The sequence below is a fragment of the Canis lupus genome, chromosome 19 (genome assembly GCF_003254725.2).
Source record: "Canis lupus dingo isolate Sandy chromosome 19, ASM325472v2, whole genome shotgun sequence".
Classification (NCBI taxonomy): domain Eukaryota; kingdom Metazoa; phylum Chordata; class Mammalia; order Carnivora; family Canidae; genus Canis; species Canis lupus.
The window spans coordinates 47,264,491-47,287,399 of NC_064261.1; the positions used below are offsets into that span (position 1 = coordinate 47,264,491).

The following is a 22,909-nucleotide window of genomic DNA, read 5'->3' on the forward strand; positions in this document are numbered from 1 at the left end:
AAGGGAAGATGTGTAAGAAAGTGAGAGCTGAGAGGAATCCGCTCTCCGACCTGGAATGGATGCACGGGTCGAAATGCAGCAACACCGCACAGCACCGTACGTTGGCGGCTTTTCTGCACGAAACTACTGCCAAGCTGCAGCCTGAGGTCAAACAGGTGGAGAGGATGCGGGGGGGGGGGGGATGGCTCTGCGGCATCCTTGGGGTCTTTGCAGCAGCTCCTTCTTTACCTGACCGCTGCTGCGCTGGGCTTTAACATCAACTCCGGGGGCGGGCGGGCGGGGGGGGGGGGGGGGAGGCACCAAGCCACCACCGTGAGGGCCGCGGCAGCGCTCGGGGGCTGCAAGAGCTGCAACCCGCCCCTGCCGGAAAGTCACCGTCAACCCAACGCTTTCCAGGCCAAACGGGGCTACAGGTGCAGGAAAAAAAAAAAAAAAAGTGTGAAGCCTCCTCCTTGAACCTCCCATCACGCTGCCTGCGGGCGCTACCTTACGAATTATCTCAGAGATCATCTGATGCAGCACAGTTCTCAGAAGGAGACTCTAAAAGTTGCATTTGCGAGAGAGAGAGAGAGAGAGAGAGAGAGAGAGAGAGAGAGAGAGAAGGGAAAAAACATTGAAAAAGAAAAGCCTCCCTCGGGCCTACAGGTTAAAAGTGCGGAAAAGTGCGACTTCGCTGCAGGGGGCAAGGCTGCACGGGCAGGAGCTAAGGGGACCGCCCGCCGGCGCAGCCCGGGGCCCGACCCCGGGCAGGACCCGCCCGACCCTCGCGGGGGAGACCGGAGCGAGGGCGGCCTGGGTCCCAGGCCTCGGAGGGGCGGAGGGCGCAGGCGCGGGGGGGCTGAGGGGGAGGGCGCAGGCGCGGGGGGGCGCAGGCGCGGGGGGGGGCGGGGGAGCGAGGGCGCAGGCGCGGGGGGGAAGCGAGAGCGCAGGCGCGGGGGTGGGGGGGGGCACCCGGCCGGGCCTGCCCGCGCCGCCCCCGGGAAGCCGGCCGCCCTCCTCCCCGCCGAGCCCGGGCCGCACCAGGAGGCGGCGGCGCGCCGGGCCGCTGCAGGCGGGCAGAACTCAAAAAAATAAAAAAATTTAAAAAATGAATAAATAAAAGAATCGAATCCGAAAACGGGCGGCGTGCGGGCCCGCGAGGAGGCGGCCGGGGCGCCCCGCTCGGGGCACGAGGCGGCGGCGGCGCGGGGAGCGCAGCGCGTGCGCCCGGGAGACGCGCCGCCCGCGCGCCCGGCCCCGCCCCCCGCCCCCCGCTCCCGCCGCCGCCGCCGCCGCCCCCTGGGAACTCCGCGCCGCGCGGCCCCGCGAGGCGGGCGTCGGGAAGGGAAGGGGAGGGGCCGCGCTCCCCGCCTCCCCGCCGGCCCGCGCGGCTCCCAGCCCGGAGCCTACTCACCTCCTCCTCCTCCTCCTCCTCCTCCTCCTCCTCGGCTCTCCCTCCTGGCCACCGGCGCGGCCCAGCCGGCGACGCGCTGACGCCGCGCCCCTCCCCCGCGGCCGCCGCCGCCGCCGCCCCTCCCGGCCTGCGGCCGCTGCGGCCTCCGGGCGCGTCAGGCGCAAGCCCCGCCCACGCCCCGCCCACGCCCCGCCCACGCCCCGCCCACGCGCCGAGGCCCCGCCCCCTGCTCGCGCCGCCCGCGAGGGCGCGAGGTCTCTAACCCGCGGCCCGCAGCCCGGCCACCTGCCGCCGCCCGCCCCCGCGCTCGCCGCCCGCCCCCCGGGCCTCCCGAGCCTGGGCGTCCTCGTCCCCAAGCCTGCGGGCTCGTGGTCTCGCGCTGGGCGCCTTGCCGGCTCCCCCGCGAGGTCCCCGCTGCTCCCCAGAGCGGCCTGGGCCTCGGCCTGCGGGCGTCCTGCCGCCTCCCCGCCCGGCCCCCGCGGCCCCGAGGCCTGCCGCCGCCCCGGCCCCCCGCGGCCGCCCGTACCTGGTCTGCGGCTCGCACCTCCGCTGCCACGTCGGCTCGCCCCGCGTCCTCCTTCCCCTGCGGGAGGCTCAGGCTCTCCTTCACCTGCACGGTGTCTGTGCTTTCGGCTCGGACTCCCGCACCCACTTAGGATGCGTGGTGGGTATTGAGGCATTGCTCGTCCGCACTTACATGAAGTCGCACTGAGGAACTAGAAAGCACAAAGAGCGAGCGGTGGTGACCACCCTCGAGTCGCACGGTGGCCTCTACTTTTCTCTTTATGACAGTGTATTAATTAACACTCTACACTTTAAAGGAATGACGTTTTCTGTTTGGGCTTACAATTCACAAGTTCTGGATGTTTTTTTTTCCCTGCAACCTAACCTCACTCCCTGGATGAAATACCTGGTTAGATGGATAGAATCCACAGTAGAAAAAGCACCAGGGCCTTTTAGGTCTCTTTGTTTTCTTATCTGTAAAATGAGGAATTTGTCCCTTCCGCATTTAAATCCCTGTGATTTCGAACTGAAAGATCTTCCATTTGGAAGGGGCTTGTGGGTTAAATGAGTCAGGAGAAGGCAAATAATGCACATGTAACTGGAAGTCTGCTAACTTCGTTTTAAAACTGCAACTTGGGAGAGTTAGGGTGTGATGTGGAAGTGAGTTCAGAAATGAAGGAAACTGATTAGGTCTTCGGAGTTGTATCCACAAGTTGTTTTAAATTGTGTGAATAAACGTTATTATCCTTAAATTGAAGAGTCAAAACGATCTCCCATTCTAAACAAAATCCAGGCTCTACGTGGACCTTCAAAGTTTAGAACCATTGTTGAATTGAACAACTGCATTACGTGCATCTGAAAGCCTAATAAACCATCTGTCCGTCTTCCTTAGTACAAATTGGGGGAAAAAAAAAAGAAAAGAAAAGTGTAAGTGCCAAAAGCTAGAAGCGGGATTGGTAACTACATAGGAAACAGATAAATCCTATCACAGAACAAGTGTATGAAAAACTCTAAAGACTGTGGCCTCCATTTCACTGCTTTAGAAATAGAATCATGTAATTTTATAATTGAGTTATCTAGTCCTTGATATCACCTGCAGTCTAATCTTTTCCTTTTCCAGATGAAGAACTGAAGCCCAAAGAGGGTAAATTCCTTGCCCGATACTACCTAGATTAATTGGAAATAAAGCCAATATTTGGGCTCAGATCTCCTGTCTCACAGAGCTGCCAGCCTCTGGCTTATAGTTTCCCATTATGTAAAGTTACTCTACATCCGAAGTCTTTGCCTTTGCAGTTTTGTGTACATGGTCTGAGGGATACATGAAACTGAACTCGGCATTAACTAGGGAGGTATTGCTCTCAGAGGCCATTTTTGTGCCACTGGTTTCAAGGATTCCTATTTCACAAGCTCCATCCCACCTGGTCAGTGTTCATCTTTATAATCCAGGCAATTCTGGCCAGGCCTGTGGGGCCATGCCCCAACCAAACACATTCATCCTAGGAGGTGCCAGCAGCTGTGCATGAGCGTAAATATAAAAAAGTCCCCACTGTCAGGAAAATTATGATATTACTGGGGAGGTAAAATATGAAACAAATAGATAAACAATTCACCATTAACAGGCAGGTATTCAATCACAAAGTCCAAATCTTAAAATTATTGATATAAATTAAGGGAAGATTTCTTAAAAGGACAAAAAAAAAAAAAAAAAGAAAGAAAGAAACGTAGAATTTGGATTGGTGTAAAGGAAATTGCTTGAACAAAGGTCCAGGGAAGAAAACAAGCAAGTTAAGAGTGGGGAAGAGTTAGGAGATCAGTTGAACTAGAACAGGAAGTTCATTTTAGAAACAATAGAAAACCAAGCCAAAATGGTAAGGTGGAACCAATCATGGAGGACCTGAATTTAAGCCTAAGAAATTTAATTGAGCTAATACGAGATCATTCTGGGTGGATTTGGCAGGGGAGAGGGTTGAAGACAAGACAAGAGACAACAACTTCTGAAGTTGCAACTGGGATTTGAAAAGAAATATTAGTCATATAAATGCCTAAGGAGAAGACTTGAGTTCAGGGAGTATATACGGGGACCAAAGAAGAGTAAGCAGTCCGAGAGGACTTTAGGAACTATGGCAAGAGTCAGTAACGTTATGCATAGGCCTGAGCACCTTGGATTTGGAAAATGACCAGCGCTCAAGGGGTGCTCAAAGGCTCAGGAGATCTGAGCCTGAATACTAGCTTTATTTCCAATTTAGGTAATATTGAGCAAGGAATTTACCCTCTTTGGGCTTCAGTTCTTCATCTGGAAAATGAAAAAAATAGACTCTAGATGATATTAAGGACTAGATAATTCAATTACAAAATTCCATGATTCTATTTCTAAAGGATTTGGAAAATGGTCAGCCTCTCCATTGCTAGAGAAGGAAGAAATTTTCCCAAGGTATGCTTTCCTATTCATCACAACTTCATTCCAGAAAACTTTAGTTTGCCACTCAAGTTGAATTAAAAGGTAAGAAAGAAAGCTCTCACCCTGTCATGGGCTTTATGCTGGTGCTTTATGGTCGACTTATTTTTATTTCCGTTTCAGCCCTACTGATGTAAAAGTGCTCAGTGGTGCAGTATATAATGTTACAGTCGGAAATAAATCAATAAGTGTTTGCTAAATACATACCAAATGCTGCTCAGCACTCTGGTAGGCCTGGAGGACTGGAAAAGTATTAAAAAAAAAAAAAGCGGCCTCTCCTTTTCATAAGCTCATAATCTCGGAGAAAAAAAGTCAACACTCCTGACACAATAGAAAATAAATTCCATGGATAGTGAGAACAACCTGTGGGGACTGTACCATGTACTTATTATAGGAATGGTAGGGAATAGAGTTGGATGGATTAGAAATGATATGATCCACAGTGTTCATAATTCAACAAATTTTCATTAATCTCTAAATTCTATGTTCTGGAACTAAAGCCATAAAATAAAAAGCTCCTACTCTCAGGGAGTATACATTCTATATGGGAGAGATAGAGAGGAACAAATAAATACACGACAACCAAATAGTAATAATTGTTCTAAAGAAAATTAAATGTAAAGGCATCAAAATGAGTAGAAGAAAATAGGGTGCCTGGATGGCTCAGTCAGTTGAGCATCTGACTCTTAATTTTGGCTCAGGTGATGATCTCAGGGTCATGAGGTCAAGCCCTCCATCAGGCTCCATACTCAGCAGGGAGTCTGCTTGAGATTCTCTGTCTCTGTCTCTCTCTCTCTCTCTCTCATCAAAAAAATAAATAAATCTTTTTTAAAAATGAGTATGAGAGTAGGTTAGACCTTTCTGAGGAAAATTTAAACAACTTGAGTGAAAGAAAAAACTAGTCATGGGATGATCTGGAGAAGAGAAGTTCAGGCAGAGAGTAAACTAGTGCAGAACTCTAAGGAGAGGTCAAACCTAATGTCTTTGAGACTAAAAACAACAAGTGTTTCTGGAACGTAAAGAGCCAAGAAGAAAGTAAGATGAAAGAAGAGAGAAATGTAAGGCCCCATAGGTAAGAAGGGATTTTAGGATCAGATTAAAGTGTAGATATCTGGAAGATTAGTCACTGGCATTGTGGATTAGAGAAGAGAGAGATTAGGACCTGGAGGACCAGATGGAAGCCTGCCTGCATGACAATCCAGGCAGGAGGCGATATGAGGTAGACAAGGTTGGTGGCCGGGTTAGCAAAGAAGACAAAAATGTCTATGAGGGGTGGTAAGTGGTATTGGTTGGGGAGAGTCCACAGTGATAAATGCAGCAAAAAGGTCAAGGAGAATAAACACTGAGTAAAAGCTAGTATAGTTAACAGAAAAGATGTCGTGTGTGACCTCCAAGAGAAGAGTTCCCATAAGGCAGGGTGTGAAGAAGTGATGAAATGAATGCAATGAACTTCGACTATAAGAATCAGCACAAGTAAAATATACAAATTTTATTTTATTTTATTATTTTCCCTTCAAGGCCTTTTACATTTGGAATACTATTAAATTCTCAAAGCCATATAAACATTCCCAGCCAGGTCTAATATTTTGTCTCCATACCGAAGGGAGAACAAATTTATACCATGGAGACATATCTTCTATGTTTTTCTGGGCTAAAAATCAGTCCCCATCAATGACTCCCTGCTCTAAATAGAATCAGAAAACGTTCACTCTCACCCATGAGATGTGGCAAGAGCCTAACAGTGGAAACACTGAAGTACCGTATTGGTTATGCTTCCCTTATGGCCACCTGTCACATCTAAACCATGTGGGCCATGGATATTACCTTGAGCACATCACATCGCCCCCCCCCCCCCTCCGGTGAACTCCAGGTTCCTGCTATTAGTAATGGAGAAGAGTCTCTCAGATTTTAAGTTCCTAGGCATACAGGTTAGCACTTCTACAGAAGAGAACAGATACCAATCTGTCACATCCACATGAACAGCTATCATGTCTCCAAGCCATACTGTCGCACAGGCTTTCCAAAGAGACAACTTGGTTGAACTAGACGTTCTTCCATTCAGCAAATTTTAAGACAATTAACAAAGAATTTTCCCCCCTGAAAGCAGACTAGACTAGCTTGGTAGTCAGAATGGAAGGAGAAATTTCAGTCCCCTCCGTTCATTTTGGTGCAGCTTGAGCATCTCAAGGAAACCAAGCCTGACTCCGGCTAAGTTGTCTCCACACATGCATGTGCATGCCTCTCCCCAATTGCCTGGTGTAGGTGAGTAGAGTGTGTTAATTCATTAGGTGTTATTCAAAGATGGAACACTATTAGCACTCTTTTTTATTTGGAATATACTTCGTTCGGGGGGTCTGTTGGGAACAGTTCATCTCTTGGGATGGTTTGGAAAGCTTCATTAAATTCAGCGAAGGGAGGGAAAAAAGTGCAAGTTATTCTAAAAATAATCATGAAATTTACTATGTGTAATTTGCTGGCCCAAATGCTTCTCAAGTCAGTGGTGACCAAGGATTCCTAGCATTAATGAACAATTACCATATTGCTGAAATCGACACCATATTTAGCCTGAAAAGCCGCCTTGTTTTTGGTGCTAAAGACGCCAAAATATTAGTAGCCCAGAGTATATAAAATGTACTCTCTTGTTGTTCAAATGATCTCTTTAAATTATGGTTTAGCTGTTCCAACAGCACAATGCAAGGAATTTGCTTTGTCATTGTTACCTTCTGGCCTAGAGACAGAGCATTTTACACTGTGGTTCATCCTGTACCTTTTACAAGGATAAATGCATGTTTTTATTTAAAAGCAAAGAAAGCTTACATAATCTCTCCTCATGATTAGCCCTTCCAGTAATTATCTGTTGCTTGGAATCAGTGTCAGCCAACCAAGTTCAGATGGCAAAAAAGTGTTTGATCTGCAGTGATGTGATTTAGAATACTGTGTGCACGGAAGGTACAGCTATGCACATACAGAGAACATATTTATCTAATTTGACTGCCAGTGATTTAATTAATGTTTGTCAAGCACTTTGAACATGAAAAGAACTATCTGAAAGCTGAGAGCTATTACTCATAATCATTTTTCCTATTTGTTGAACTAAAATTAACATACAAATGTGATACTCTTACAGTATCATTGAGAGATGTGCTCCCATTCTAACAAACCCGTGAGACTATACTTTAAGAAAGTCTCATTAAAACTTTTAAGTCTCTGGTTTCTGAAAGTCAAGCTTCAAGCTGGTTGGGTATCATCCATCAGTAGATTTTGAAGCATACAGGCTAAATAAACAACAGTGACAGCTTGGGGAAGTGTATGCACCTGTTTATTGAGAAGATGTTAACAGGGGCAAATCTAAAATAGGAATGCATACCGCAACCTGATTTTTCAAGAAGTTTTTGTGCATGCCTACACTTAAAATCACTCCTATTATCATCTAGTTCTTCCCTTCCAAATTTCTCTCCAAAGAATAACTACTAATGAGCATGAAGCCTCAGTAACAATCTGAGAAGAAAGAATGGAAAGACCCTATTTTAGGGCTTGGAGGAAAAGCAAACATGTTTTCCTCTATTGCGTTCTCCCCAAGTCAAGTACAAGAATAACTGGCAAAAGAGAAAGAAAACTGGAGGAGAAAGTGAGGAGCCTGAACAAAGTCCCTGATCTAACATGTTTCTCCACAGAAACGTTTTGGCAGTGTTGTATGCATACCTACAGGGGGTCGGGGGGACGTTTGTCCAACTCCCCTTGACAAGAGGACAGAATTAACTCCTCTGTAGCATCGAAGGGGTAACTTGAAAAGACGCTGGCTTGTCCACATGACCTCTTTTTGATTTTCAGTTTCATTTCATCCAGCGCCCTAAGAGAATTTTTACATTCAGTATAGGATCTTTCTTCCTTGTGTTCATCATGCTACAGGTATTCCTTGGTATTCCTTAATCAGAATAAGCCTGATTAAGGCACTCGTTTTCTATCTCAACCCTACAAAACTGACCTTGACCCCTGGGCCTGGCAATGTGCCCTTTCAGCAAGTTCCTGCCCCCCCCCCCACGCCTACCACCCCCCTCCCGCTCCCTAAGATTTTATATTTACTAATGTTTCAGAAAGACTTCCAAAAGAGGTATTACTTACATTTTCTAGTCATTTTTAGCACAGATCTTACTTTTAGTAATCAGATGTGGCAGGTACGGGGGTATTCACAAACCACTCTGTGGCACACTCTTATTGGTTTGGTTGGGGCCATGTAACTGGTACTAACCAACAGGCTTGAGAAGAAATAAAGTGTGTCACTTCTGGCCAATATTTTAGGAGCATTTTTCCCCCTGTCCTGGAAATGGAACCCCCATTTCCAAGATGGTATAGCTATGGGTATACCATAAGAAGAAAGTACCTCTGGGTCCTTGGGAGTTGATCTGGAGAGCAACAAGGTCTTCAAGAGATTTCTTATGAGCTAGAAGTAAACCTTTAACAGTTAAAGAGATGAATGGCCTGGCATTATTAACTGTACCAGCCCTATTAGCCTACCCTGAAGAAGGCAACTCAATTAAGAGATCCCTCTTTCACAACTACAGAAGCAGTTTTTTAGCTTTGGACCTTAAAACAACAGTGAAGGGATAATGGAATGAACAGTGCACAATTTACTAAATAGATGAATTAAATGCAAATAGATATACAAAAATCACTAATAGTATGTTGTACGGTAGAAAAAAAGAAAGCATTCCTTACGTAGTTCAGTTCTGGTTTTATTTTTCAGTCCTCCCTTAAATTAAAGAATTAGTACAATCTTTTTTTTTTTAAGATTTTATTTATTTATTCATGAGAGACACAGAGAGAGAGAGAGGTAGAGACACAGGTAGAGGGGGAAGCATGCTCCATGCAAGGAGCCGGACGTGGGATTCGATCCTAGGCCTCCAGGATCACACCCTGGGCTGAGGAGGTGCTAAACCACTGAGCCACCCAGGCTGCCCAGAATTAGTACAATCTTTAGCCTACTCTGCCTAGGGAAGATATCCTTGTCCTTGCCATGACTAGATCCTCTTCCTTTCTCCATCCTCATTATATTGTCCATAACAATCCATCTTCTAGGTTCTCAGATGGATGGGGTTCCCATATCCAAAGCCAGTCAGAAGTGGATTGATCACCTGTTTGTATTTATTGTTTAAAAGTGCCCTCCATACGTGCATCAACTAAATTTCTATGACATTAGCCGCTTGTCTTGCTAATTCATGACCGTACAAATGTGTGCGATGCTGAAACACGTTTCCTCCTCTGTGTGCTCTAGGTACTGCCCTCACGTGCTAGATCCAACCCCATGAGAAGGATGGCCCAGACAGCCTCAGTGGAGGGAATGAATGATGGAGGAATAACCCCATAGATGCAAAATACTTTGCAGAAGTCACTGATGTATACTGTTTGCTGATCTGCCCCTGAAGCATTCTGGCTGACAGCAGAAGGCCAGTTTTTGCCATTGAACCATTTCACAATCACTGTTTGAGAGCTACAGACACACATAAAGAAGGGGCCGGGAAAATCCTTTCATGGGTTCTCAAGCACTGCAGAGCGTCTTTTGTCAGTAACGATGCCCTTGCTTACCAATCTTATAGCTGCCTCAAATCTTTTCTTAAAACAAGGGGGGAATAAACAAAACACAAGCTAGCTATAGTTTGCTTCTCCCGTGAGTACAGTACGGTTAACAACATTTCTTATATTTTAGCACCTCACCTTTCCCTTAATTCACAGACCAAATAGGAAAAAAAAAAAAAAAAAGTACTGTATTCCTTTTCCTGTTGCTTTTTCAATAATTCCTAAACAAATCCACATAACATTCCTGAAGTTGAGTAGAAGAATCATATGAAATGGACTCATTGAAATCTTTTTCAGTTCTATTTAGTATTTATTTGTCCCCATTTTGAAATAGGGCCATGCTGCTTTTGTTCCTATAGAAAAGAAGTTATGATTTAAGAAAACTTTACAAAAGGGAAGCCGATCTTGATGTTATCAAACTTCCCTCTTTTCTTTTAGCAGAATGTTTGAGAAAATGCCAATTGGTGTCGCCTATCATCAGGACTTTTTAAGATCTGATTGCTTCTGAAAACTAACTTGCCTAAGACTATCTGGCCTTCTTTAACAGATGATATTATATTCCTCTCTGAATAGTTAGCACATAAATTTGTCTCTGCAAACTGGAATAATAAGTCTGTATCAAATGTTTTAGATGAAATGATGTCATAAGTAACTTATACATATTGCTCCATTTTTAGGGGGAGATGTGCATTGGTTTAAACTCAGACATCTATATTCTTTTGTACTGAGTGTTAACCAGAATGCCATTTTTGTCCATGCTGTCACCGGATGGCTTTATAATTAGAAGATTCACTCTAAAATGAAACTCTGAGGTTCATGAGGCAGAACTAGCTATGTTTTAAAGGCAGATTCTTATTAGTACAAAATATTGGAGGAAAAACAAAATCATTTTTTACAGGCAGACTAACCAAATTTTGCATTATTGTAGTAAACACTGCAAAAAGTGAGAAGATGGACTGTATTAGCCATATCCAAGCAAGAGAATGAAGTCCTACGGTCTGATTTATGTGCAATAATTGTTCTTACTGGTATTCTCATAGTTTGGGTAGTGACTCATTTTGTTTTATGTGACCTTTGTTCTCCAGGATTGGCTGCTTTTAAAAAGTAGAAGCAATAAAAATAAAATAAGACTTTACCAGGCTAGCTGTTTTTTTTAAAAAATACCTGAACGTCAAGGGCAAAGCAAAGATTATGAGTGTAATCTGGCACCATTGCATCTTTACATAGGTTTGAATATTTGAAAAGTCATTTTTTTTCCTAAAGCACATTTAGCAAAGTATCTTTCAGTGACACATTATTTTAGCATTTTAAAAAGTTGAACACCAAAATTAAGTTAGTTAGGCATAGGCTTTTTCTTCTTCATTTTGAGTTTCTACCATTTGGTCTTCCATTGGGTGTAGGTGAACATGTTAGAAGAGGGAGTATAGTTCAAAGAGAGAGCTTAATAAAGTAATTTATTGGCAGCAGGTCACTGCTAATAAGCAAATTTTTCATAAATCATGAGACTGAGCAGGTTACAAAAGATGAGGTGAAAACCATTGCCAAAAGACACAATTTCCAAGGGGGGTTTCAAAAATAATGAAAGGATCTAAATGTCAGTGCAAGAATATACATACACAAAAGGGTTTATTAACTTCTTAAAAGTGTTTCACTTGATATTTTTAAATTTTGACTTTGGAATCTCCTAAACATACACAAAAATAGAATGTTACTACGACAAGGGACCCCATGAAGTCATAAACATGTTTGCTGTACTTGTTTTAGATTTCATGATTTCTTTGATGTTGCTTTTATTGCTGGAATATTTTTAAAGAAAATCCTTATGTCACATCATTTCACCTCTGAATACAACAGTATACATTGAAAACAAACAGAATATTTTTCTTATGTAGTAATAATGCAAGTATCACACCTAAGTATGTTTAAAAGGTTCATTCTCACATCTCTTAGGTCGTTGTAGGTTAGCAATTAGCATTTTCTTGTTTGATTTTTATCTTTACCCCTTTCTCCTTTACAGGCATCCCCTCAATTAGGAAAAGAAATCCTTCACTTGGATTAGGTTATTTTTAACATATCCCTGGGACCCTGCCTATGCCTTTCTCTGGCATAGTGTGTTATTCAAAATCTTACACCACATCCAAATTCTGCATTGCAATTGGCATGATGCAAAAAAATTAAATTTAAATTCTCCTCAAATCCCAAAGTTTTGTGGAGTATAAAAATACTGTAATTTATAAAAAATGAAAGAAATCCATAATCTAGCTGTGACTGCATTGAGTAATCCACTAGGTAACGTCTAGGATATTTTTTCCTGGGATCCTTTGTTTGCAAGTATAGAATACCGACTTTGGCCAAATAAAACCAATAAATACATAAATATTTAAAAGTAAATGACCGTAAGGAAAGGTTTAAATCCTAGCCTGAATGAGGGCAGGAATCACTCTCCTGTCAAGAGAGCTCTATGGAACAGAATCTTGTGGGCCGTCACTACAGAGCAGTGCCCTTGAGATGAATCAATTCCATGTTTTCCAACTTGGTATCACTCTGCTCTGCTCAGAGTCTTTGTCTATGCCTGTGTTCGCATCTTGCCTAGGGCATAGCAGGACCCATCAACGCTGGCAGTCCCACCAAGACCACACACACTGAAATAGAGGAGGTTTCCCAAAGAAAAGTCAGATGTTACTACCCAAAGAAAAGAGAATGGATGTCTGGCAGGCAAATTCAAGTGAGGCAAGATGAAAATATAGCAGCTCTTCCTTCCTTTCATCAGTGACTATCTGGCCTTCAGATCTTATTGATGAGTCATTGAAAACCAGGCTTTCTTACCCGCTAACCAGTCTGACTTTGCTCTCTTTTCTGTATCTAGGCTCTGCTGTTAGGAACTATTACTTTACTGCATCCCCTTCCTCCGTGTCCCCTTCATCAGAAATCAGTGTTCCAAATACCTATGACTTCCCAGCTACCAGAATCGATGAGTTCTGTGTACATGACATCATTCCACTCTTAATTTGGGTTGGTAAGGACTGGAACAATTCCAGTCTAATTTAAAACTCTTCATTTCCTTTTTGGCTCACATTATTATTCATTTAATACCTTTCCTTCTAGTTCACTATTAGAATACATATGTTAACTTACAAGCATGAATCATGCCCTTTGCCCTTTCTGCCAAGCACTATGCCCTTCCAGGTACCACACTCACACACTGTGCTCACCTACCAGTTTTGCCACTATCTAGCGTGGGCACAAAAGAGGTACACGACGAATACTGAAATTTAATAGGAAATTCAGTACTGTTCAAGTTTGCTCCATAATGGAAGAGTTCAGAGACTGTTGGTCTAAAGGATACGGCATTTTTCCTTTAGGGCCAAATGTTGTAATCAGTATTTAAGAGGATAAAAGGAAGTGAAGTTGTTGATGCATTATTTCGATTTTCAAGTGAGCTAGTTGCCCCTATCTGATTAGGCCACTGAAAGATGGTTTCAGGCCCTCGATAAGTAGATATTGGAGAGTATATGTGAGAATGGTTCACTCAGGAACACTTTCAGTTTCTTCTCGCAAATGTTCTCAACTCTCCTCTCTGCCTTTCTAGTTCCCATCCCAGGAAAGAAGATCCTGACTGCCCAGTGGATGCTGGAGGCACATCCTGGAAACTGCTGGGACCAAGAGGGTCGTCTAGCAGCAGCTGCTTCTTCCAGCCTCCACTCGGGCCCCTAAGACTTCCTGCTTCCTCCTCCGCAATTGCTCTCTTCCTATTCTTCATTTCTAAGAAATGACTTCTCATCTTCTCCCAGACTTCAAGCCCTAACTTAAATTCAGCGTGTCATTAGTTTTAACAAAGATATTCTTTAAATTGTCTATACCGGAATGCCAGGACTTTGTCTGCTTGATGAGGGAGGAAAAAAGAAGAAGAAGAAGGAGAAGGAGAAGAAGAAGAAAGAAGAAAGAAGAAAGAAGAAAGAAGAAAGAAGAAGAAAAAAGTTCAGAGTGGCTGGAACCTTGTCAAGGAAGGGAAGGGACCATAAGATGACATGGAGGCAAGGCACCCAGGCCTTATGGTCTGAGTAAAAGGTTTTTGGATTTTACTCTAAATATAATAAGGAACCGCAGTAGAGATATATTCAGAGGGGAAAGAAAAACTTACTCACCAGACTGCCCGTCACCACATCTCCCCCATACACCTGTGTCACAATAGTCTCCTCGTCTCTCCTGCTCCATAACAGCTGTGGTCATATATTATATGGATATGGGATATTATGTGTGTGCAGACAGTGTAGTAGAGGCTCAAATATATTAGTCAAATATACCTACTCAGGGGATCCCTGGGTGGCGCAGCGGTTTAGCGCCTGCCTTTGGCCCAGGGCGCGATCCTGGAGACCCGGGATCGAATCCCACATCGGGCTCCCGGTGCATGGAGCCTGCTTCTCCCTCTGCCTGTGTCTCTGCCTCTCTCTCTCTCTCTCTCTCTCTGTGACTATCATAAATAAATAAAAATTTAAAAAAATATACCTACTCAGGAGTTAAAATCTAATTAAGAACTATTTGCTAAAAAAAAAAAAAAAAAAAAAAAAAAAAGAACTATTTGCTAAGCTAAAGGCCCCATGAAGGACAAAGAAAATGATAGAGATAAAAATCTCACGTGAGCTCTGAGAGCCAGACCGAGAGTCCCACCTTATGAATATCACTGCCCCACATCGTAACCATACATAACCATTCAAGGAAGCTTATTTCCACCTACTTCCAGTTGTTCCCTGTTGGAGTTCCCCAGACCTCCTTACGGAGGCCTTTCTGCCAACAAACCCAGCACTGATCTGGATTTCATCCCACTGTCATCAGAGCTAAGTGAGTCAACACCAGGCATCTAGTTGTGTACTTTGTGCACTCTCCCTCTCCGTGTTGGCAGTGTTCTGGTCTTCCAGACTACCAAAGAGGGGATACAGTTGGGCTTGGCAGGGGGTGGGGGGGCCGTACCAGGGCCTGGGAGGAGGCTCAGAGAACAACAGCAACCCTCAGTTGTGTTTAACCAGTTCTCTCCCCTGACTTGTCTCAAAGTCTAGAGAAAACGAAAATGAACCCTAGGTGACGGATGGGTGCATTGTATTTGAAGCCGGGACAGATATTGAAGACGTGATTAATTTCCACAATACCATGCTCTCCGCGTTCTCTAGAGGCTGCTTCTTTCCCTTTGGAAGCACTTTTTCTTCTACCTGTATACCCCCATGTTCCCTATATGTAGGCCTGTTCCAGGGCTTCATCCTCATCCCTTTTTCCCCACCACTCCCCACACAGACACACTCTATTTTAATGGATCTCAATTGGTTATCATATCCAAGGGAATCTGCCTTCGAAAGTTTTTAAAATATGTTCTCACTATCAGCATTATTTGGGCATCTTGCCATTTCTCTTCTGGACGGTTGTGAGGGCCCCCTGACTTGATTCCTTCCTGGCAAACTGGACGCTGACCAATCACTTCTCCAGAGAAATTTTTCCAGCGTGCAAACTTGTTCGGAGCACTGCTCTATCCAGACCATTCCAAAGTCTCTGCAGTAGCCACAGGACAAAACCTCAAATATTTATCATGGTAAATGCAAGTGCCCTATGGTCTGTCCTCTGTCTCTGTCTTCCGCCCTCCAATCCTTAGCATGAATTTTCAGTCCCAGCCATAACAGAAAGACTGTTTTTCCCCTAATATGCCCTACAGTCTTATAACTCTGGGTCCTTGGCTATGTAATTCTTCCTGTCGGCCCTCTGTTGTCTACCAGATGACACTAATTCACTCCCCAGAGGCAACCCTGGAGGCCACCTCCTCTGTGAAGACTTCCATGATTCCTCCAGACCACACATTTGTTCAGTGTGTCTCACAGCAACCAGCCAGTACTCCTATTAGAACACTTGTGTTGCTGTCTCTGCTGATATGCCCGTTCCCTCAGTGGCGTGGAAGCTGCTCAAATAAAAGGTCTTTTTGTTTATTATTTCTGGTAAGTAACAGAGAATCTGGAATATTGTGGGCATTATTGCCTAATACATTAGTGAACGAGGCCATGAATGGAGAGGAACTATGCTACAAGTGTAAAAATCTATTAAGCCTGAGCACACAAAAACAGAGACCTAGCATGGACTTCTTTGTTTGCAAATCACATAAATGCAACTTAAATTAGCTTAGGATAAAAGGAGGATTTATTGGAAAGACACTGGAATATCTCAGGTAATTGAAAAGAGAATCGTCAATAGGATAGTGAGGAAGAAGGACCTGGGAAGCGGCTCAGCCTGTGAATACCGGAAACGGGTTTGTCTGTCGCATGTGTGTCTGTGTGTCTCTTCTGGCCGACTGCTGCTTGTCGTGACTGTCCACTTTTCTTCCAGGTTGTGGTCCTCATTGTTGGAATCAATGACAATGACTTAAAGAAATATTGACACCTGGGTCTCACCCTAGACCACGTCCATTAGAATTTCTGGGGGTTGATGCCAGGGCATTTTGAACAAGTCTCCCGAGGTGATCCTCCTGAGCGGCCAGGGTGGAGATCTATTGTTGCACACGTGGGAAACAAATAGCTATTAGATCCTGGGTTTCAGACCTCATTCCCACAGCTTCAGGGCAAAACCAAACTGGTAGTCAAGTCCCCTTCAAAAACTTTTTTCTAGAGAAAAAATCTTTTTGGCTTAGGTTGGATCCAGGGCTTATTACTGGATCCATCCATAATGGTCAAGTGTGTGGGTCACATTAAATTAAGTAAGGCAGCTCGGGGCGCTGGGTGGCTCAGTTGGTTGGGTGTCCAACTCTTGATTTCAGCCCAGGTCCTGATCTCTGGGTGGTGGATTGAGCTCCACGCTCAGTGGGGAGTCTGCTTGAGATTCTCTCTCCTTCTCCCTCTGCCCCTCCCTGCTGTGCACATGCTTGCTCTCTCTCTGAAATAAAGAAATACGTCTTTTAAATAAATAAATAAGTGAATAAATGGGGCAGCTCATGCTGAGCTGGGGAGTATGTTTGAAGCAGTAATTCTTCCAAGGAATGGGGATGATGTTTGCAGAAGGAGAATGTTAACCTATGAAATAATACGTAATACATTGTAATAAAATCATATTTACAACGAAATTAAAACTCATTAGGCAATAAATGCTTGTTAGATAAATAAACGAATGACAATACAAACTGAGTGATGCGGTTAATCAGTGTTGCATACCTTAGAATTTTGTTATAAATAATAACCGTGAATGATGTCGGTCATGTCACTGCTACATAATCCTACTTAAGTGTTGTTGTTGTTGTTTTTTTCTTGTTAGTTCTCTATTAGCAATGCTTATCTATAAGCAGTGCCAATGTTACAAAGTTTGGCTTGTTTGTTTGTTTAATATTGGGTCGGTTTAATCCTCTTTGTGCACAGAAACAAACATAGGCCTAGTTTTGCCATATGAGCCAACATGTCAGGTTTCAGGCCAAAAGCATAAACAAAGGATAGAGAGTGGGCACAGTGGAAGTGAACTCTGACTCCTGGCGTTTGGGCATCTTGGGAGTAGTTGGAAATAAGAAGTCTGGGAAGACATTTCCACTGTATCAGGCAGTCAGTTGAAGGACAAAGACAAGTTACAGGGAAGGAATTTGCCAGCAGGTAGATCTGTACTTGGGCAGAGAAGGTGTCACATTCCTGGGCCGGTGCTAGAAAAAGCCAGAGGTGTCTAGACACTCCCGTCTGCCCCTAGAAACCTCTCTGGATAGTAGGGAACTGAGAAATGTCTGGAAGAGAAAAAACAGTGTATTCTAACTAGCCAAACTCTTCAATATTTTATTTTACATTTAAAAATATAAATATGAATACTATAGGAGCTGTTAAAAGTGGTTGCCCCTAGAAAGTAGAACTGGTGGGATCATTCATTTTTTTGCTTTGTCACTGTACCTTCACTGTTATATAAGGATTGGCATATAGCATCTTTTAAACCAATAAGGATTTAAATGAAAGATTTTTAGAAACATTATAGTGTAACAGGAATGGTGGAATAGAAAGCTTTTACGTATTTTAGACATTAGAGAAATAATTGTGTTTTTTTTTAAGTATCATTATCTTCATTAAAGAAAGTACATTGATTCTGTACTAGTGGGAAGAAAAAAAATATCCTCTGGGAGAATGATGGGGAAGCAAACTGGCCCTGGATATGATTTTTATTTTTATTTTATTTTTTCATGGAAGCAGAACCCAAGACAATAGAGTATGTGAAGTCAGAGGAGAGGGCGTGAGAGAAGTCCAGGAAATCTAGCTTGTACATCTTCGTTTTTCCTAAAGCCGGTGGAGTGGCCCTTGTTACCTTCAGCTGTCTAGCTCTGAAAAATAAAAGCTGTTTGGGTATTTCATGCCTTTTACAGGGAACACAGAATCTCAGTCCCTGGTCCCGAATTCCCTGGGGATACAAACAGAACTTTCTCAGTGAAAGGCTGGCACGTTAGAAATTCATTCCTGCCTCTCTCCCTCTGACTCTGCCCCGGACCTGGGGCATGGCCTAAGATCGGCTGTTATTATTTGTGCTATAGTGCAGGAGATCTACTGTGGGAATTTAAATTCTACTGTGTATTTTTAAACTGATTATAAAAAGGCATTCAGGTACAGCAGGCCTCGTGCTTCTTTTATAAAGGTTTAAGCAAATAAGCAAACAAACGACCAGGCTGTTGTTATTTCATCTGAGTCCCTAAGGCCCAATACTTCCTCTGAATACATACATATGAGCTCCTGGCTTCAGTGGGAGTCATGACTCACAGCTGAGGGCAGAACTCAGCCCTTTGAATTCCTGCAACAGGACTTTCAGAAAGAAAGAACATGAATAAAAGGTGGGGGGGGGTGGATCTTGAATTTTATTCAAGGCTGAGTTATTGAGGTCTCTAATTCCTCGCGTCTACTCGGTCTTCTAACCCGAGAAGGTGCTTCTTGCACACCTCCACTGTGGTGGAACCCTATTGTTGAAATTTCCACAGCTGAAGAAGCAGATGATTTAGCAGACACCTTCCCACAGATATTTTTAAGATATTTGCCTCTTTCTTGATGAGTAAAGTTTTCTTTCCAACTGCTCTCCTTTTTGTCAGCTTGCCAGTTCTACTTCCAGTATTGTTCTGCTTAGGTTGCTGGGAGGCAAATGAGAGGCAAGAGGAATACAGTCCCGGGAGAGGAAGGCGGGGTCAGGGGGCCACGGAAAGCCTGGGGAACCCAGCCCGGGGGAGGAGACAGGCTGAGCAGATCTGTAGGAAAACAGTGGAGTGAGAGATAAAGTAAGAGCATTCAGGACAAGGGATTAGAGAGATAAGGAGTTCCAGGGAGAAACATGAAAACAGAAAAACAAGAAGGGAAGGATACACAGATGACCAAAGGAAATACTAAAAAAGAAAATATCCTCATTTTGTTTTAGAAAAAGGTGTTATAAGGTCTGTCTCCCAACTTTCTCTTGAGCACTTTTTATAGACTTCTTTGACAATATCATGAAACATCAATAGAGATAGCAGCTTTCTTTGCTTTCTCTAGACTGAAACAGTTTATTGTCCTTGTTTGCTTTTTAATAATATAATGGAAAGGAGTTAAGGAGAAGGAGAAAGGTGTTAAAAATTAATTTTCATTTGCATTAAAGTCCTTTACACCAATTATAACTAAATCTACAGTTTCATAATCAGGAAAAAATATTAAAGTTCATGTATTAAGTTTTCAAGATTTGGGTATTCAGATTTAACAAAAACAGGCAATCTTCCACAAAATAATCCCATCAAAATACACCCAACAAATCTTTATTCTTTGTTCTAAGGATTGGAAATATCAAAAAATACAATTTAGTGGGAGGAGAAAGATCAATCAGCGATCATACCACACATTGGCAAAATAAGACAAAGTCATATTTGGGGTGCCTGGCGGACTCCGTTGATAGAGCATAAGACTCTTGATCTAGAGGTCATGAGTTAAGCCCCAGGTTCTGTATAGAGCTTACTTTAAAGAGAGAGAGAGAGGGAAAGTTATACTCAAGACCTGTGTGATCATTGCCTGAGGGAGAAGACTGAATGACACTTGGCTTGGGATGGCTTCTTGGAGGACATTATGCTTGAGGTAGACATATGAGAATGATGAGACGTATTGATGTCACAATAAACAAAGTAAAGATAGAGAAATGTAGAGGAATATGAGAAATGATATGCCAGGAAGAAGAAATTGAGTGTGTAAAATATACAAGGATGAAACGGAAGTGGTGGAAGAAGGAAAGGTGAGAGATAAACAGGGCATTTGTACTAAGGAAAGGTGTTTGGACTTTTATCCTAAATGGTCTAAGAACCTATTGAAAATGTGAGCCATCTGGGTTAGCTGAGCGGTGTCACGTCTTAGGAAGTTCACCTGAAGCCCAATGCATTGGCAAGGACTACTAGACCAGGGTCAAGGAGTCCAGTTAGGAGAGATAGTTGGCAATAGTCCAGGAAGCTGGTGTTGTGCCAGGAGAGTGACTGTAGGGCTAGGAAGTCATGAACAGTTTTGAATACGTGTAAGAGTTAAGACAGACAAAACGTGTTGACTGACTGAATGTTAGGGATGAGAAAGAATGGAAAGTCAATGGTGACTTGATTTTATAATGTATATGAGCTTGTATATACATTAAATATTAAATATTCTGGAAAGATACAATATAATATTTGATAAAATTTAATATTTAACTTGTAAATATTAAATATTTAATATTTTAATTGTATCTTAAATTTAAGACACAACTTAATATTTAAATATTAAATATTCTGGAAAGATACAATATATTGAGAGTTTTGTCTCTTGGTGATGGGTCTGGGAATGGTGTAGGGGCCCAAGTTTTCAGAGCTAGACATCAGGGTAGGTAGAAGTATATTCAGCAAGTTAAAATGGAATTTTTAAAATGAAATGAAAAACAATATGAAACCAGGGGGGAGGAGCAAGTTTTAGACAAAGCTATTTGCCCTGAGGCCAATGAGTCAGAAAGAAGACTGTACTAAGAGAGCCAGGGGATGGAGCTCCAGGAGACAGGAGATATAAGGATTCAGTAGAGAGAGAGAAGAGCTCCTAAAGAAGCCTAAACAGTGAACAGCGAATGGAAGAAAAGCCAGGGAAAAGTGCCGTCACAAAAGAGGAGGAGAGTTTCCAGAAGGATGAGGTGATGGGACTTCAAGAAAGAGAACACCCGAAAACCACCCAGCCAAGTGGTTGTAGGTTGAGGACAGGGGTGTAGACTATTCCTTCAAAAAGCTTCATCTATGAAAGACAGACGTGATGTAGGCAAGGGATTTATCAGCATTGTCATTATTATGACCACTGCTCTGGTGACGCAAGAGACCAGCGTGTTCACATGGAACCAGTAAGTCGAATGGGAGGCGCTAGAGATTCAAGTCACTGAGACAGTAATGGATTCAAGAAATTTCCTCAGAATAGAGGAGAAGGCGGTATGTATTCTGCTAATGCCTGGGCAGTTCTGGGGGCACAATTCACGTTGTATTCTACTTGAATTCAGCCAACTGGAGCCCAAGTCTAGGAGGCAACATTCACCCAGACTACAACTTTCATGGTACCACCAGAGTTGTGCATGGCCGGCCACCCTGGAAATGCAAAGCGTGCGTGGAGGGATTACCCATTTCCCCTTTCCCCTTGGTCTGAGTGACAGTTACACTGCGTCTCACCCAGAGACTCTCCGTGGAAACCAGGGGTAACTGCGAGGTACCCACACTCTATTTGCCAACTGCAATCAATGGAGAAGTATAGCTAAGTATTCTGTTTTACCAACCCAGTTGTCTTCTAATACCATCCACCATATGTTTGTGGAGCACTTCTCAGGCCTCCCTCGGTGGAGTCTAGGCTTTGAGGAATGCAGAAAGTGCTAAACAATCAATAGCCCGAAGCTGATTATGATCTAGGTTTGAAAGACAAAAACCTATCTATTCACTCAAAACCGTCAGGAGACACTGCAAAATACTGTGAAACAAACACTAAAGGTTAAAAGAGTTTCATTTAATTGAGAGAAAAGGAAATTTAAGATCATCTCGTTTAGTGGTTTTCAAACTGTGTTTCCTGGAACCCTGGGGCTTCGTGGCGATGCTTCAGGAGTTCCACAAAGACTGATGTATTCTCTGACAAACACTGAAGATTTAAATTGTTCCAGAAGGCTCTCAACGGCAATGTTTGTAATAACAACAACCAAAAAAATTAGAAACAACCTAAATGTCTTTCAATAGGGATCTGTCTAAATAAATTATGGTGCCTTCATACAATGGAATACTAAATAGCTATTTTTAAAGGAAAAATAAATCTGTACGTATTGTTACAGAAAGATCTTCAGGGTTTATAATTAAGTTAAAAATGCAAGTTGCAGAAAATTATTTGTGTCAAAAAAGGTACATATATACCCATGCATATATGTATGTTTGTGTGTAGTTTGAATATACATTAAATATTTTTCCTGGAAAGACACACTGTATTGAGAGTTTTATCTCTTGGCAGTGAGGCTGGGAGTGGTATGGGAGAAAATGGAAAATTATTCATCTAGCTCAACCTCCTCATTTTACTGATATAAAATTGAGACTCAAGAATATTGTGACTTACCCTAGGTCATGTCGACAGTATTAGTAAAAAGCCCCAAACCCAAACCCAAATCTTGATCTCTTTGTTTGTTCTTCTTTATACCTCAGGAAAAGATCAGTGCGGGCAGGAATTATTTATAGAGCACTCAATGTTTCTCGCCTCTGTTTGCTACATTTCCTCCCTTTCTCTACCGTAAGTCATCTCCCCTTCAACTCCTAGCCTACATACAACTAGCTTTTCCCTTTGGCTAAATCGTACACTTTCACTCACCAAGCAATGGTACTCAAAGTAGCTGAACTGTTGTACTGAATAGGATTTTAGTCCCTGAAACACAGACTTTAGACAGATTCTATCTTTACCTCAGTCAGTGGGGCAACCACTGTAGGAGGGTTGGTTCGACTTCATAGCTTCCCTTGAGGATGGTGGCTCCATGCC

The 22,909-nt window shown here is 43.1% G+C and overlaps 1 protein-coding gene and 1 long non-coding RNA gene across 11 annotated transcripts in view; one reads left to right on the top strand and one right to left on the bottom strand.

The window, feature by feature from the left end:
• Positions 1–2,157, bottom strand: part of GTDC1 (glycosyltransferase like domain containing 1) — a 393,447-nt gene extending 391,290 nt beyond the window's left edge. For 3 of the 10 annotated variants that reach the window (XR_003129487.3, XM_035702032.2, XM_035702033.2), the window contains exon 1: positions 1,920–2,088. Coding sequence is in view for 9 of the 10 variants with exons in the window: in XM_035702032.2 (XP_035557925.1) it covers positions 1,920–2,073 (154 nt within the window). In the remaining variant the exon portion in view is untranslated. Of the gene's footprint in view, positions 1–1,919 lie in introns of all 10 variants that reach the window. The other 7 variants (XM_049097087.1, XM_025431249.3, XM_035702025.2 and 4 more) reach the window with 6 other exon arrangements.
• On the top strand, positions 5–22,363 carry LOC125753001 (uncharacterized). Its single transcript, XR_007403776.1, has 2 exons — positions 5–146; positions 13,516–22,363. It is a non-coding gene; the product is annotated as an uncharacterized LOC125753001 (long non-coding RNA).
• Positions 22,364–22,909: the final 546 nt, after the last annotated feature.